Source organism: Theropithecus gelada, chromosome 2, assembly GCF_003255815.1.
Source record: "Theropithecus gelada isolate Dixy chromosome 2, Tgel_1.0, whole genome shotgun sequence".
NCBI lineage: Eukaryota > Metazoa > Chordata > Mammalia > Primates > Cercopithecidae > Theropithecus > Theropithecus gelada.
The window spans coordinates 123,217,959-123,236,212 of NC_037669.1; the positions used below are offsets into that span (position 1 = coordinate 123,217,959).

At 36.6% G+C, this 18,254-nt stretch overlaps 1 protein-coding gene across 2 annotated transcripts in view; it reads right to left on the reverse strand.

The window, feature by feature from the left end:
* Positions 1-18,254, reverse strand: part of SERPINI1 (serpin family I member 1) — an 88,476-nt gene that overhangs the window by 23,822 nt on the left and 46,400 nt on the right. For both annotated transcript variants that reach the window (XM_025377742.1, XM_025377743.1), the window contains exons 2-5: positions 12,686-12,953; positions 11,462-11,692; positions 9,275-9,469; positions 6,988-7,192 (exon numbers count right to left, since the gene is read on the reverse strand). In XM_025377742.1, the coding sequence (XP_025233527.1) occupies positions 6,988-7,192; positions 9,275-9,469; positions 11,462-11,692; positions 12,686-12,935 (881 nt within the window). In that variant the 5' untranslated portion in view covers positions 12,936-12,953. The remainder of the gene's footprint in view (positions 1-6,987; positions 7,193-9,274; positions 9,470-11,461; positions 11,693-12,685; positions 12,954-18,254) is intronic.

The following is an 18,254-nucleotide window of genomic DNA, read 5'->3' on the forward strand; positions in this document are numbered from 1 at the left end:
TTTCTTGAATAGATTCTTACATTTTGGATAAAAATACAATTTCAATTCAGCATCTAACTTCTGTAGAACTTACTGTTAAGGTGGAAAAATTGCTAAAATACAAAAGCAATTTCTTCTTCTACATGACCCTCCCCTGCAAATACCCTTCCTTTACATCTTAAAGATAGCATTTTATATATTTGCATTATTTTAATAATAATCTACAGGAAACTTAAACAAATTTACAAGAAAAAAACAACCCCATCAAAAAGTGGGCAAAGGATATGAACAGACACTTCTCAAAAGAAGACATTTATGCGGCTGACAAACATATGAAAAAAAAAGCTCATCATCAGTGGTCATTAGAGAAATGCAAATCAAAAGCACAGTGAGATACCACCATCTCATGCCAGTTAGAATGGAGATCATTAAAAAGTCAGGAAACAACAGATGCTGGAGAGGATGTGGAGAAATAGGAATGCTTTTACACTGTTGGTGGGAGTGTGAATTAGTTCAACTATCGTAGAAGACAGTGTGGCAATTCCTCAAGGATCTAGAACCAGAAATACCATTTGACCCAACAATCCCATTACTGGGTATATACCCAAAGGAATATAAATCATTCTACTATAAAGACACAAGGACACATATGTTTATTGCAGCTCTATTCACAATAGCAAAGACTTAGAAAAAACCCAAATGTCTATCAGTGATCAGTGATAGACTGGATAAAGAAAATGCAGCACATATACACCATGGAATACTATGCAGCCATAAAAAAGGATGAGTTCATGTCCTTTGCAGGGACATAGATGAAGCTGGAAACCATTATCTTCAGCAAACTAACACAGGAACAGAAAACCAAACACTGCATGTTGTCACTCATAAGTGGGAGTTGAACAATAAGAACTCATGGACACAGGGAAGGAAACATCACACACCGGGGCCTGTTGGGGGGTGGGGGGCTTGGGGAGGGATAGCATCAGGAGAAATACCTAATGTAGATGATGGGTTGATGGGTGCAGCAAACCACCATGGCACGCGTATACCTATGTAACAAACCTGCACATTCTGCACATGTATCCCAGAACTTGAAGTATAATAAAAAAAGAGAAAGTTCAAAAATATAAAGGCATTTTAATATGAAAAAAATAAAAAGCTAAAAAAACCCTTTTATTTTAGATTCAAGGGATACATGTGTAGGTTTGTTACATGAGTATATTGCATATTGCTGAGGTTTAGGATACAAATGATCCTGTCACCCAGATAGTGAGCATAGCACCCAATAGTTTTCGACCCTTGCCCACTTTCCTTCCTCCCTCCTCTAGTCATCCTCAGTGTCTGTCATTGCCATCTTTATGTCCATGAGTACCCAATGTTTAGCTCCCACTTGTAAGTGAGAAAATGCAGTATTTGGTTTTCAAGGGCAGTGTTTTAAAGCTGTTTGTATAAATTCTAGCAAAACAGAAAGTAAAAGCACCTGTCAAACAGGACAAGAATGTGGTCAAATTACAGAAATACAAGTTGCATTTTCAGAGTAATATCTCTTTATGGATAAAACTACGCAAACCATTAAAACTGACACGAGTAAACATAGAGTATAGCTACTAAAAACATTTTTACCTTTGCTAAACATGGGTCACATAAATCATTACTATTATCAAACATTTAGTGGATCCTAATGCTGTAAAATGGAGAAGGTGGAGAGTTTCACATTGATTATTATGATATATGTAAGTATTTGAAAACAGCCATTCTGTTAAAAGGGGAATCCAGAGTTATTTATTTTGCTATTTAGCCTCCCTATCTATGCAGTAGCCATGTACAGGGATAATTTATGGAACTCCTGGAAAAATTGATACATGATAATTACCTGTGCCTAATTTAGTACAGGCATTAATATGAGCAAGACAGCCAAACTATTTCATAATTGAAGAGTATCTCTTAGAAAATGAAAATTTAATTTTCTTCTGCTGCCACATTCAATTTCTCAGTGGACAGAACCTGGAGGCCACATTTTCTAGTGAATATGATTGAATTAGAATGTATAATATCAGTAAGCATTCATTTAGAATTCTGTTAAAATACTCCTAAATAACTTTGCATCCTCACAGAATTGGAGCATTTGGAAGCATTGCACTTAATTTATGGATTTAATAAGAGAAGCATTAACACTGTACTGAATTTCTCATTTTATCAAAAGGAATTCTTCATAAAATGCAAGAAAAAATACAAAATTAATTGTGAAAGGTCACTAGATGAGGGTTAACATGGACTAAATGTTTTATAAGTTTAGACCTGATTTATATAGTAATTTAAATTTAATTATTAATGTTCAAAAGTAAATTGTTCTTTGGAATTAAGGTATATTGTTTACATATTTAGTATATAAATGTCAATTATCTTACATTAAAAAAAACTCTTGCTAAGTATTCATCAATTACCTCTCCTTAAGAATAGACTTATAATGGAAAATCTCTACATATATGTATTGTCATAGAAAGTTATGCATGCTAAATATCTTAGCCAAAAAGATTTGGGTTATGATTACCTTGACTTTTGTATGTAGACAAGAAAATATGTGGCCATATATAGCCATATGCAGAAAATTGAAACTGGACCCCTTCATTACACCTTATACAAAAGTTAACTCAAGATGTATTAAAGACTTAAATGTAAAACCGAAAACTATAAAAACCCTAGAAGAAAACTGAGGCAATACCATTCAGGACATAGACACAGGCAAAGATTTCATGACAAAAACATCAAAAGCAACTGCAACAAAAGCAAAACTTAACAAATGGGATTTAATTAAATTAAAGAGCTTCTGCACAGCAAAAGAAACTATCATCAGAGTGAACAGAAAACCTACAGAAAGGGAGGAAATTTTTCCAATCTATCCATCTGACAAAGGTCTAATATCCAGAATCTACAAGGAACTTAAACAAATCTACAAGGAGTAAACAATCGCATTAAAAAGTAGGCAAATGGCACGAACAGACACGTCTCAAAAGAAGACATTTATGCAGCCAACAAACATGAAAAACAGCTCAACATCACTGATCATTAGAGAAATTCAAATCAAAACCACAGTGAGATACCATCTCACGCCAGTCAGAATGGCGATTATTAAAAAGTCAAGAAACAACAGATGCTGGCAAGGCTGTGGAGAAAAACGAACATTTTTATACTGTTGGTGGAAATGTAAATTAGTTCAACCATTGTGGAAGACAGTGTGGTGACTCTTCAAAGATCTAGAGGCAGAAATACCATTTGACCCAGTAATCCCCTTACTGGGTATATACCCAAAGGAATATAAATCATTCTATTATAAAGATACATGCACACATAGGTTCCTTGCAGCACTATTCACAATAGCAAAGACATGGAATCAACCCAAATGCCCATCAAGAACAGACCAGATTAAAAAAAAAATGTTGTACATATACATCATAGAATACTATGCAGCCATAAAAAGGAATGAGATCATGCCCTTTGCAGGGACATGGATGGAGCTGGGAGCTATTATCTTCTGCAAACTGACACAGGAACAGAAAACCAAACAGTGCATGTTCTCACTTATAAGTGGGAGCTGAACAATGAGAACACATGGACACAGGGAGGGTAACAACACACACTGGGGCCTGTCAGGGGGTTGGGGGGAGGGAGAGCATCAGGATAAATAGCTAATGCATGCTGGGCTTAATACCTAGGTGATGAGTTGATAGCTGCAGTAAACCACCATGGCACACGTTTACCTATGTAACAAACCTGTACATTCTGCACATATATGCCAGAACTTAAAATAAAATAAAATAAAATATAAAAAATAGAAAATATATGGCTACATATTATTTATAGTTATATATTATGAATATATAACATGACATGGTATATCATAAATTATGACATAACATAATATTACTTATTATGACTATATTATAAAACATAATTTTCCTGGCAAAAACTCTATAGTTCCAAATAGATCTCCTTCACCTACATAACAAACTATCAGCTAAGTTTTTAGAAACATTGATATTTACATAAAATGTAATTCTTAAATGATAATTCCTAACATTAGAATAAATATGAATGAGTTAATCAGTTATTAATAATTCATCTTTAATACTAATATCTTATTTATCTGAATGCTCATAGTAATTAATCATACTTGAACAATTTTCTTTTTATTATTATTATTATTATTATACTTTAAGTTCTAGGGTACATGTGCATAACGTGCAGGTTTGTTACAAATGTATACTTGTGCCATGTTGCTGTGCTGCACCCATCAACTCGTCAGCACCCATCAACTCGTCATTTACATCAGGTATAACTCCCAATGCAATCCCTCCCCCCTCCCCCCTCCCCCCTCCCCATGATAGGCCCCAGTGTGTGATGTTCCCCTTCCCGAGTCCAAGTGATCTCATTGTTCAGTTCCCACCTATGAGTGAGAACATGCGGTGTTTGGTTTTCTGTTCTTGTGATAGTTTGCTAAGAATGATGGTTTCCAGCTGCATCCATGTCCCTACAAAGGACACAAACTCCTCCTTTTTTATGGCTGCATAGTATTCCATGGTGTATATGTGCCACATTTTCTTAATCCAGTCTGTCACTGATGGATATTTGGGTTGATTCCAAGTCTTTGCTATTGTGAATAGTGCCGCAATAAACATTCGTGTGCATGTGTCTTTATAGCAGCATAATTTATAATCCTTTGGGTATATACCCAGTAATGGGATGGCTGGGTCATATGGTACATCTAGTTCTAGATCCTTGAGGAATCGCCATACTGTTTTCCATAATGGTTGAACTAGTTTACAATCCCACCAACAGTGTAAAAGTGTTCCTATTTCTCCACATCCTCTCCAGCACCTGTTGTTTCCTGACTTTTTAATGATCGCCATTCTAACTGGTGTGAGATGGTATCTGATTGTGGTTTTGATTTGCATTTCTCTGATGGCCAGTGATGATGAGCATTTTTTCATGTGTCTGTTGGCTGTATGAATGTCTTCTTTTGAGAAATGTCTGTTCATATCCTTTGCCCACTTTTTGATGGGGTTGTTTGTTTTTTTCTTGTAAATTTGTTTGAGTTCTTTGTAGGTTCTGGATATTAGCCCTTTGTCAGATGAGTAGATTGCAAAAATTTTCTCCCATTCTGTAGGTTGCCTGTTCACTCTGATGGTAGTATCTTTTGCTGTGCAGAAGCTCTTTAGTTTAATGAGATCCCATTTGTCAATTTTGGCTTTTGCTGCCGTTGCTTTTGGTGTTTTAGACATGAAGTCTTTGCCCATGCCTATGTCCTGAATGGTACTACCTAGGTTTTCCTCTAGGATTTTTATGGTTTCAGGTCTAACATTTAAGTCTCTAATCCATCTTGAATTAATTTTCGTATAAGGAGTAAGGAAAGGATCCAGTTTCAGCTTTCTACTTATGGCTAGCCAATTTTCCCAGCACCATTTATTAAATAGGGAATCCTTTCCCCATTTCTTGTTTCTCTCAGGTTTGTCAAAGATCAGATGGCTGTAGATGTGTGGTATTATTTCTGAGGACTCTGTTCTGTTCTATTGGTCTATATCTCTGTTTTGGTACCAGTACCATGCTGTTTTGGTTACTGTAGCCTTGTAGTATAGTTTGAAGTCAGGTAGCGTGATGCCTCCAGCTTTGTTCTTTTGACTTAGGATTGTCTTGGAGATGCGGGCTCTTTTTTGGTTCCATATGAACTTTAAAGCAGTTTTTTCCAATTCTGTGAAGAAACTCATTGGTAGCTTGATGGGGATGGCATTGAATCTATAAATAACCTTGGGCAGTATGGCCATGAACAATTTTCTTAATATGGAATGAGTTTTAACTGTACTTTCACATACACACATACATATATATTTAATCTGTTTTTATTGATATGTCTTGTTTTCTAGACTAAAATTTACATAGTACATTAATAAACATGTTCTATGTGATTACTGGCCTAGCTCTCCTACTAGGTTTTAAGGTATTCAGGGATAGAATAAACATTTTCAGTTCAATTTCATTTTGCAAACACTTATTGTGTTCTTTTTATATGAAAGAAAACTGGCTCTACCCTAGAAGAACTTACAGAAAGAAAACTATCCCTACAAAATATAATGTTATTATGGGACGGTAACAAGTAATAACAGAAAGGTGTATAAGTGAAGCAAAAGTGAGGGTCACTTGATCCAGGTAGTTCATGGGACACTTCAGGGAAGAAATGGCTCTAGAGGTGTACCCTGAAGGCTACGCAACACTATCTTGGGAAAGAAATATGAGGAGGACATTTTAGGCCAATGCAAGAACATAAATGGAGACTCAGAGACATGAAAATAGCATGATGTATATGGTATAATCACAAGTACATGGACAGAACATGCTACAACATGCTTGATGTGGCAAGTGGCCAGAAATGGGGTTGAGAAGGGGAAGGCATTCAGGACATTAAAGGCATTGTGTGCATCTTATTCTTTTAGCCACAGGGAGAATATTGAGCAGAGTTGCATCTTCCTGCTAATTCATGGTTGCATCTCAGCACCTAGCACAGTGACTTGCTTGCAGTTCTAGAGTCAGAGATTGTTTCTTCTCCAGTTATAATCAACCTTAAGTATTAATAAAATACAGAAGACTGTCAATGCAAATGATATTCAGAGAAAATAGATAGATGAATTTGCTAAAACCAAGCCAGAACATTGAATTATATCTGAAAGTAGGTCTTGATGAATAGCACTGAATGAACCAATAAGTGAGCATGTGTCTATGGGAAGGACCACACGAGTATGAAAGAAATGACTGTGAAAGAATACTAAAAAGAAGAAAATCAAAGAAGAAGGAGAAGGAGAAAGAGAAGGAGAAGGAAGAGAAGGAGAAGAACAAGAACAAGAAGAGAGTAGCACAAGAATTATGATTCGAAAGCAGTTCCAAGAGTTTTTCTAGGTCAGATTATCATTGATAGCCCATTGTCCATGTTGTGGGAAGGGTGACACAGGAACCTCTCACCTGGGCAAGTATACTTCTACTTTTTGCTTCTTCACAGAGTTTGCCCATTCTTCAACCAGCTGTGCTTTGACTAATGGCTCCAGAGTAGCAAGAGGAACTTCCTGTCTGGACAGTACCAGCATCATGCTTATTTCATCTCCTTCATATGGTATTTCTAGGACTTGGTAGATACCACCAGCTTCATTGGAGCCATCACTAAACTCCCCTAAAAAGAAAAGAAAGGCCATGCAAGACACATATCAAAGTTTTTAAAAAAGCTGGCAGTGAGGGATGAAAGACAGTGTACACTGCTCAGGTACGGGTGCAACAGAATCTCACAAATCACCACTAAAAAATGTTTCCATGTAACTAAAAACCACCTGTTTCCCAAAACTACTGAAATATAATCTAAAAAAAATAAAAAGGTTTAAATTTGTTATATACGTTTCTTCCCAAATAGTATATAGGATATAAAGAAATTCATGCACCTGATAAAAAGCAGGTTTATATGAAAATAGGCCCTAAAATTCAAGTAGATTCACAGCCCTGTATAAATTATTTTATTTCCACAGAATCCACAGAATTATTTCACATTTGTAATAACACATATTCAAGACTTGCTTTTTATTTTTAAATGAGATAATTCAATATATCTAAAGTGTGGCATTAGAAACAACGAAAAGTCCTGGTTAGGAAAATAAAGCCCTGGCTCCAAGTTGAATGTAAAGCACATTGATCAATATTCACCTGATTTTTTTTTTTTTTTTTTTTTTTTTTTTTTTTGAGACGGAGTCTCGCTCTGTCGCCCGGGCTGGCCGGATCTCAGCTCACTGCAAGCTCCGCCTCCCGGGTTTACGCCATTCTCCTGCCTCAGCCTCCCAAGTAACTGGGACTACAGGCGCCCGCCACCTCGCCCGGCTAGTTTTTTGTATTTTTTAGTAGAGACGGGGTTTCACCGTGTTCGCCAGGATGGTCTCGATCTTCTGACCTCGTGATCCACCCGTCTCGGCCTCCCAAAGTGCTGGGATTACAGGCTTGAGCCACCGCGCCCGGCCACACCTGATTTTTAAGAAGGGAAAATTTGACCATTTAATACCTGGCACTTTATTATCACGAAAACTACAAGTTTTAAAGCAAAGTTTTCAGAGTCAAAATGAAATCTAAGCATTGTATAATATTTAGCTATTATATTTGTGAAAATTGGTATCTCCAAATTAGGTAATTAGGTAAATGAGGTAATTGGCTTTGTGCTCTATGAACTTAGCCAAATTACACACACACACATGTATATGGCCAAAACGTTTTATCTACATATAAAACCTATATGTATATAATTTTAGAGACAGGGTCTTGCTCTGCCACCTAGGCTGGAGTGCAGTGGTGTGATCATAGTTCACTGCAGCCTCAAACTCCTGGACTCAAGAGATCTTCATTCGTCAGCCTCACGAGTAGCTAGGGCTATAGGTGTGTACCATTATGCCTAGCTAATTTAATTATATATATTATATAATTTAATATATATATATTTTTGTAGAGACAGGGTCTTACTGTATTGCCCAAACTAGACCGAACTCCCGGCTTCAAGGAATCCTCCTGCCTCTGTCTCTCAAAGCACTGGGATTACAGGCATGAGTCACAGCAGCTGGCCTGTACCGTGCTTTTAAATAGAATAAAACTACTAGTTCTCCTTGGCTAAAAATTAACTTTCTGATTATGACTTAACAAATTATTACAAGTCAATATAGTAGACAAGAAGGACTAATACCCTAAACTTCTGAAGAGTCCAATAAAACATCTTTGAAAATAATGCCAAAGATATTGAATTATATTAAAAATTATAGGCTCTCAATAAAGTATAAACAAACAATTATGTTTAGCCATATATACACATGTTTAAAATCAATTTTTTTTTTAAGTCCCTGTATGAGAACAATGTTTGTAATTTAAAAGTGGTGCAGAGCCCAAATCAAGTGCTTCATGGAACATATGGTCCACTAAAACCCATCCTAAACCAGATGAGTTTTTGGAGTAAATCAGAACATTCTCACACAATGTCAGGTATTTTCAGATGAATAAAGCTACTCTGCAGGCATGGTTGACTTATAAATTTGAAAATACATTGGAAACCATAATGAATATAATATTTACTCAGAAGCGAATTACAGGGTTTTAAAAATGGAGCCAGAAAAATTGAATTGTAGCCCAAATTAGATTGACAAAGAGTTTGAGTAATGAATACTTCATGTTTTTCTTAGAAATGTGTTGATATACTGCAAGAAGACAGAAATAAAAGTAAAAAATGTCTTACCATAATAAAATTCTCCTTGTTGATACATCATCGGAATTTGGACTTCACTTTCATCATCTTTAGTGAAAGAAAAGGTTCTAGTATTTTCAGGCCTAAACTGTGACTTCCAGTTCCCCTTGAAATAGACAGCATTAATGAGGGCCAGGTAAGTGGCAGCATCAAAATCCCTTGGGGATACCAAATCTTTCACCAGATCTATTTAGGAAAAAATGAATAGATAAAAATTCACATTAAACTGGAAGACAAAGGGGCACCAGAAGATTTTCAAACCACCATCTGATAGAGTGGTCCAGAGAAACTGTATACCAACTTTACAATGAAAATAAAAAGTATCTTACTTTCAAAGGGAAAAGAGTTATATACACACAAACTACACACACACACACATACACACACACACACATATACACACACACACACACATATATATGTGCAATTAATGGGATTCAAAACACCCATATCACCTGAAATAATACTAGCAGCATCTTGATACACAAACTACAGAACAACATACAATATAAGCTTAGACTTCATCACTTTCTAGTTGCAACGATGCATGTAAAACTTAACACAGAGTAACCACTCAATAAATGCCTCAAAGTTTATTCTGATTTTGTTTTTTTTTTTTTTTTTTTTTTTTTTTTTTTTTTTTTTTTTTTTTTTACAAACAGTCTCGCTGTGTCACCTAGGTTGGAGTGCAGTGGTATGATCTCTGCTCACTGCAAACTCTGTCTCCTGGGTTCAAGTGATTCTCATGCCTCAGTCTCCTGAATAGCTGGGATTACAGGGATTACAGAGTAGCCATCACACCTGGCTAATTTCTGTATTTTTGGAAGAGATGGGGTCTCACCATGTCAGCCAGGCTGGCCACGAACTCCCAGCCTCAAGTGATCCACTCCACTTGGCCTCTCAGAGTGCTGGGATTGCAGGCATGAGCCTCCACGCCCAGTCCTAAGTTTATTCTTGAACAATGTACATGATTAAATGTTATCAATTTCAAATTCTTCCCTGTGTATACTGGACATCATTCTGCCAATATACCAATTGCTTTTGGGTAGGAGAAAACAGATGAGTGAAAGTCAGTTTAAATCATGATGCATTAGTGTTTATCATCTGAACTACTCCTTTTCAAATCTATTTTAAAAGATATTGGGTCTTTGCTGTTTGCTAAAAGTGTCTAAAGGAGTGTGAAAACAAATTGGTTTTAATAGTAGAATCTACTTCATATGGATTATCACCCTTGATTTATTCTTTGAATATTAAAAGACTAAATTAAAGTTTCTTTTATTGTAATCTTTTTTAATCTCATAGATAAAAAACATAAGACAAAAATTTGCTCTGTATTCTCTCATTGTATTAATCATGGCACTTCTTAAGGTAAAAGGTGCCTGCATCTTGGAGATTAAGAGATATTGAGTATCTGCTCAGGGTTATTTTTGTTGTTGTTCCAATGTAAAGTTGAAGATTAACATGATTTGAGTAGCTTTGAAAACATGGCTTCATTTAATGAACAGCTATAAACATTTACTTTTAATTTAGTCTCAATTTTTGGACTGTGATTTCAATTATTTTGCTAGTAAAACTGGAAAATAAAATGCTAAACTGTGAAACATTTGGAAACCCTAAATACATTTAAAAAATATAAAATAGTAATAAAATTTAGAATGAATGCATCTCATTCTAATTACTCTCCATTTTGGGGGGCTTAAAATAAGTTGCCCTTTTGAAAATGAATCATACACAAATGTTTTAAATTACTAATGAAGTTCTTTGGTTCCAAAGCCAACAAACATCTATAAACTCTGATTTTTAACTCTTTCTTACTCTATTTTAATCATATTGTTATGAGAGCCAACTGCCATTCTATCTAGTAACTAATTTATTAAATAGGACAAGCAAAATTCCATAAAGTGGTTAAGATTACAGAGGAAACCCATTAATCAGAGTACAGATTTCAGATGATCACTGCCAAATTCTATATATGCCAAAAGATTTAACTTCTTTCTCAAACGTTCATTCATAACAATGTTTCTCAAATAGACCATAATCTATACAAAATTATTATTAGATACCCAACTAAATGCCCCAAACATTCAAAATGCAAAATGAGCAAGGGGGAAATACTTTCAGAAGTTAAAGACAGTTAAAACGAAGCTACTAGAGGAAGAAAGGATCCAAGTGACATACTGTTTGTGTTATTCTCCACCCACTTATTGATGTAGTTGGCCACGGCTACATTTTGACTGAAGTCCACATGATTTACTTCCGCATTAAAATATTTTTTCATCATTTGCAAAAACTCCTCATTGATATGAAATCCATTTTGCACAAACAAGGAATTGGCAATTTTCATCACATACTGGCTCTCTTTAGCAGTTACCATGTTAGAAAACTCCTTCAAGAAAGAAAATTCTTCACCTGAAAGATGAGAAAGGATAAGTTTATTTGCAGAAAAAACATGGTGAAAGGTCAAGGAGAGTGGAGGAGCATTAAAGCACAGCAAGGGAGATTAACCGAACAGGCACCCAGGGGAAAAGTGCCAGGCTTTCCCCCACATTAATATGGTCCAATACTTGTACTATTTCTAGATGTTCAAATTAACTTGTTGCAAGTTAATATCATCTACTGATATTATTTTTTATTTCATTGTTATTTTGCTACAATCTACAGAGATTGTTTTCTTTCAAATTACTAGGTTACTTTGATTAAATTAGACTTCCTTTATACTATTAGAAACAAATATCTAGTTTATAATTCAAGATCATCCTTTACATTTTACTCAGTAAACCTTTTAATTTTAAAACTAGAAAAGCCATTAGAAATTGTGTTAATTTTTAACTTTTTAATGTGCTAATTCACATGTATATCAGAGCATTAAAACAGAAATCAAACATCATGTCAAAGTGATTACAAAATACCATTAGGCTAGAAATTTCCCCCAACACATAGAATTTTTATAATAAGCTAACACTTCAAAAAAAATCTTGGATGCTATTTAAACAAAAGGATACTGCTGATTTTACGCAAAAATTTATGATATTTTTAGCAAACTATGCTGCCTTTCTTTGTAGTACTCATCATATTTGTAATTTTTCATTTATTTGTGTGATAAATAGGTGCCTCTCCTTCTAGACTGAAAACTCCAGAATAATGCTTGCTTTTTTAAATCACAATGAGTTTATGTAAATCATAATAATTTTTAAAAGATGTAATTTCCTGAGATTCATTCAGCCAGAAATGGAACCAGGAATTAACACATTTCTTGGGTTTCCTAATCCTTCTAGGCGTACCATTTCAATGAGATTATTTTTTACCCTGTGTAAATATTGCTGCATCTGGAATAAGAAGACAACATAACTGAGTTAAAGTCAAATTCAAATGTCTTGAGAAATCAAACCTGATCATTCTTACCATTTTTCAGGCTGTCATATCCCATTGAGTGGCGGATTTCTTTCTGGGTAGACCCTTGGGCCCCAAGTTCCATCATTCCCATTGCAAGAGCAATACTCAATGGAGAGAAGATAATATTTTCATCTTCACCAGTGGCTCTAAGACGATTATACATATTCACTGACAAGTCAGCAATGGCTTCCTCAGGGAAAGTGGCCCCTACAGTCATACTTTGCAGAGCCAGCAAAGAGAAGAGTCCAAGGAGAGCCATCTTGTAATAGTTTCAAGTCTAAAAAACAATAATTTACATATTAATTATTAGTTATCTCTATAACAGAAGTCTCATGGAAGGATATGTTGGGAGGTTCTACTTTTAAAAAGTCAACTAATAGTCAAATGAACAAATAAGACAGCTAAGTTCTGAGGATTCTCCCAGGAATGAGGCACCATGGTCCCCACCCTCATGGGGTTAAGAGTATGTATAGTTACTTGTACAACAAGTAATTACAAGTCATGTTTAGTGAAACTAATTTATCAGTTTTTCATAGCCTTACCAAATACGGTTTGATCATGACTTTGAATGGACTTACACTAGATTCCACTAAACTACATAGGTCTAGGACAAGTACAATGAAAACCAAAAGATATTTACAGGGCTTAAGATGAACTAGCACAGCTAGGCATTTGAAAATGTCACTTCACCCATTTATAAAATAAATGCACCTTGCAGCTGGGTTACCAACTGGTGAGCAGAGATCAGACATATACCTGCCTCAAATCCCAGTTTATTCATTCCAGGTTGCAGAGCCCACAGGAAGTGGTAACCCAGAGAAGGAGCAGACTCAGCACATCCTTGTATGATTGCTTCTCACATATTGGTTCCTATGAGGCTGCTGCTCTCCGTGACAATCTTTGGGCAGGGAGGAGGAGCCCCCTACCAAAGTTGAGAATGAAACTGAATTCTTGCTACGACACACTCCATTTATGTTCAGACTTATGTTACCATTTCAGCTTACACCAAACAAACTGTTATTTCTATTTAAATTAATATTTCTAATGATCAGGCTCATCAGGTTCTTGAACCAAATTGAAGGGCATCAACGCCACATTTTCTCTTGGAGAAAAAAAGCACCATCAGAGCCCAGATATCTCTGAATAATATCTCTGCTTCTTGGCGTGCCAGTGTTCCAGAAGCCCTGTCTTCCCACAAACAGCCTGACTTGCGCACACTGGCGACACGATTTCCTCTTTCCTTTGTATTCTCCCATTCTGTCACTGCAGGCGTTTGGAAAGCTAAACTGTTTATTCATACAATTAAGTAACTTACTTGTTCTTAATCATTTAATAAAATCACTGAAACAACATGTAAAGTGATATTGAGCAAAAGCATTTGGAAAACTGTATTTTAATTATGGTCGAGCATTAATAGTCTCCATTACTCAATTAACAGAGTACATACACATTTAACTGAAGAGCAGAGTGATTCCAACAGGCTTATGAATCAGAAGATCCTAATCAGTCCTGTAACATTTATGTGTAACTCCAATTTCAGAGAACTGCCTGGTGACTTTGTAAGTCCTTCACATTTTAATGTTAGAAGCATCAGTTTTTTCATCTGAAAAGTTCCAAAGTCCTCTGCCCTCACCCCTTCACCCTCCTGCATTTGTATGCAAGTTTAAATAGTTATTGCTTGTTTAGGAAGGTAAGTCTCACCCTCTTTGTAAATATGAACTCTCATCACCTCCGTTGCTAATGGGATGACGGCTAATGGGAGACGGGGGATGACGGCTAATGGGAGACGGAGTGCACTGCTGCAGGGCAGGCTCTGTCACTCATGCAGCACTGGGATAAAGCCAGGTGCCAAGAGCACAGCAGCCTTGCTAGTCTACTGATTTCAGCTACCTTTGGGGGGCTGCCACCACTTTGGCATTCTTACTTCCTTTTGTACTCCAGAGAACTCCAGGAAAAGGCAGAAGCTTTAGTCGTGGTGATGCATGCGGTAGGTTTAAACAAACCTATTGTACTGCAACTTGTATAAAAGTATAATACAATTACATACAATACACAATACTTGATAATGATAATAAATGAGTATTTTTCTGGTTTACGTATTTACTATACCATACTTCTTATCATTAAAAAAAAAACATAACTGTGAAACAGCCTCAGGCAGATCCTTCAGGAGGTATTCCAGAAGAAGGCACTGTTATCACAGGAGATGACAGCTCCATGGGTGTTATTGCCCCTGAAGACCATCTAGTGGGATAAGATGTAGAGGTGGAAGACAGTGATGTTGATTATCCTGATCATGTGCAGGCCTCGGCAAATATGTGTATTTGTGTCTTAGCTTTTAACAAAAATGTTTAAAAGTAAAAATATAAAAATAAAAAGTAGAAAATTAGAAAAAAGCTTATAGAATAAGGATACAAAGAAAGAAAATGCTTTTGTACAGCTGTACAATGTGTCTGTGTTTTAAGCTAAGTGTCGTTACACACTTACACACTTACTGAACGCAGCTTGCATGGGTAGAAGTTCTTTGGGTAAGTGAGTGAGTCAGAGGTAAGTGAATGTGATGCCTAGGACATTGCTGTACACTACCGGAGCTAGACGCAGTGGCTTTACAAAACAGTCAGAAAGTTTTTTAAACATCTAAAACTTTATAAAGTATAAAAGTTACAGTAAGTGAAGGTTAATTTATTATTGAAGAAAGAAAGGCATTTTTAATAAATTTAGTATAGCCAAAGTATACAGTGTTTATAAATTCTATGGTTAACATACAGTAATGTTCTAGGCATCACATTCACGGAACACTCATTCACTGATTTACTCAGAAAACTTCTACCTGTGCAAGCTCCAAGTGTCCTTTACAGGTACATCATATTTTATTTTCTCCAAGTCTTTTTTTTTTTTTTTTTTTTTGAGATGGAGTTTCACTCTTGTCACCCGGGCTGGAGTACAATGGTGCAACCTTGGCTCGCTGCAACTTCCGCCTCCTAGGTTTAAGCGATTCTCCTGCCTCAGCCTCCCGAGTAGCTGGGATTACAGGCATGGTACTGGCTAATTTTTGTATTTTTAGTAGAGACGGGGTTTCACCATGTTTGCCAGACTGGTCTCGAACTCCTGACCTCAAGTGATCTAACCGCCTTGACCTCCCAAAGTGCTGGGATTACAGGCGTGAGCCACCGTGCCTGGCCTACGGTGGCTCTTTAAGAAAATATATCTTTTTAAGAATGAGGAGAAGAATAAATGATCCCTGCAGGAAAATACATGCACGTGGATAGCAGAAAATTATATCCACTGGCCAGAATATTCAGTGACCTCGGGTTAAAAACCTCTGGTGGACAGCAGATGGTCAGATGGAAAAAAAAAAAAAAAGCAATGTTATATGGACCTGCAACTCTGCTGGTTTTTCTTACTGGGGAAAACGGGATGTCAAAACCACAGATGTATCTTTGGGCTTCTAGACTCCTGGAAAGAGCTCCCATTGTGTTTGTGGGAGAGAGGTCTGCCAGGGCAGTGGGCTGCAGGCCACTGATGACACATTCTGCCAAGAAATTTGGACCATGTGGCTGTGAATTGTGGGAGCAGATCCTGTCAGGGAACTCTTTCAGAGAGTTGAAGTAACTCTGCTCTGGAAACACACGTGTCTATCCACAGTTAAGTGATCTTTCTTCCTTTTGAAGGCAAGATGTCCAGCTTGCAAGCAAAATTACTTCTGCTAGCCTGCTCTAGCCTCTCTGCTGCTGGTTGCTGGTTGCTGGCTCCCTCCTCTGCCTCTGCTGCCTCTGACTTCTCCTGAGTGTTGGGTGGTTATTTTTAGTTTCTAGGTTTTTGGCTGGGTGGGGGCTGGAGGGAGTGGTTTCCTTGTTCTACATTTTAAGTGTTGATATTCTCCACAGATCTAGTCCTGGCCCTTCTCTTTTCTTGGTAGAACACTTCTCACGCCCACTGGTGAACTCTCAAAACAAAGATACTTCAACTATTATATCTATTAAGATTATTCCCAAATAAGTAAAATTATAGCTCTGGCTTCATTTTTATCTTAATTTCTGATATGCATTGGTAATTGTTCTTGGGATATTTATTCATTGACGCCTGCCAGCAGTTTGAATTCAAGGAGGCCCAAACAGGCCTCCTTATCTTTTCAAACCTACTCTTTTTTCTTTCAGCGTAAAAGCATTTGACTCCCCTCCATCTCTTTTCCCTCATGTTCAATTCATTGTCAAACACTTGTTCCATGTTGCACCCTGGCACCTCTCCTGTTGATCATCCCATGGCCATTCCCATGGCCACGATGGCAGTTCTTCCTCTCAATGCATCTCAAGGACTATACCAATGGTTCTGGTTCCCAGCCACTCTCTGAACTGCTATTGCCCCTGCAATCCAACATATGCTGAGCCTCCAAATCAATTGTCTTCATACTCCTTATGACCAGCTTATTCCTATGTTTATAAACCTCAGGAGTTCTCTCATCCCTGTAGACCAAAGCCCAAAATCTTTAGTCCTGAATATAACACAGAATTTGTACTGTGACCCAGCATAACTTTCTACTTACTACTCCTTCATGTATCCTGTAACTCTAGCCAGACTCCCTTTTGCATCAGATACACCAGAATTTTCCTCTCCTGTTACTGGCTTATATAGTTCTGTTTCCGAAACTAACCTAGCCCAAGTTCCATATGTTCAGATCCAAAGCACTTCTCCAGGTTCTGTTCTATTTTCATCTACTTCATGAATACCTGCTTGGTTCTTCAATTAAAACAGCAACTTCCTCCCTCCTCTGAAATCCTGACAAATTTCTATCTCTACCTCTCCAATAGCACATACCACTGCTTCCTTCTGTTACAGGTAATTTCATACATGGATCATCTCTTGTCCTAAGCTTTTTGAGGGCACAAATGGAAGGATATTCATCTTTCCATATCTTAGGATAATCAGAATGAGCACCTAATGAATTACACATAGTAGGTGCCAAATAAATATTTATTAAATCAATATAGTGTGACATGTAAAGGCCTATAATGCTGTATCAGAAGGAACAGCAAGACAGCAAGAGTAATTGTCACTTCTAAATTATTGAGCCTAATTTACTTTCAGCCCAGTGGTAGTAGCTCAATTTTTTCTTCTCTTTGAAAAAGTGTTTCCATCTTTCCAGCCCGACAAAGTGGTATCATCACCAATGACTGGACACGTAATATAATAACAAGTACACTACCTCGAACAATCGCAGAAGGTGGTACCAAAACATTACAATATTAACATTAGTCTACAAAATGCCAGAGACCTACTATTAATCATAATAATCAATACATTCTCAGATGAGTTACTTTCACATAGATAATTACTTTGGAGATTTATTATTTTTCTAGCTACTCTGTAAAATGCCTTTACATAAAAACAAGGGGCTGCAGTACCAGAATAGTAGTAGATAGTGCTATGGTAGTAGAAAAGGTAGAAGTAGGTTAGCTATGAATAAATTACCCTTATTTCTTGCATTTCTCTGCTTTGTCGCCAGTGGTAGATTAAGTTGCATATAAGTGCATATGTGTATACTACTTTAGAAAACACTTCATTAAAACAAGGGAACTTC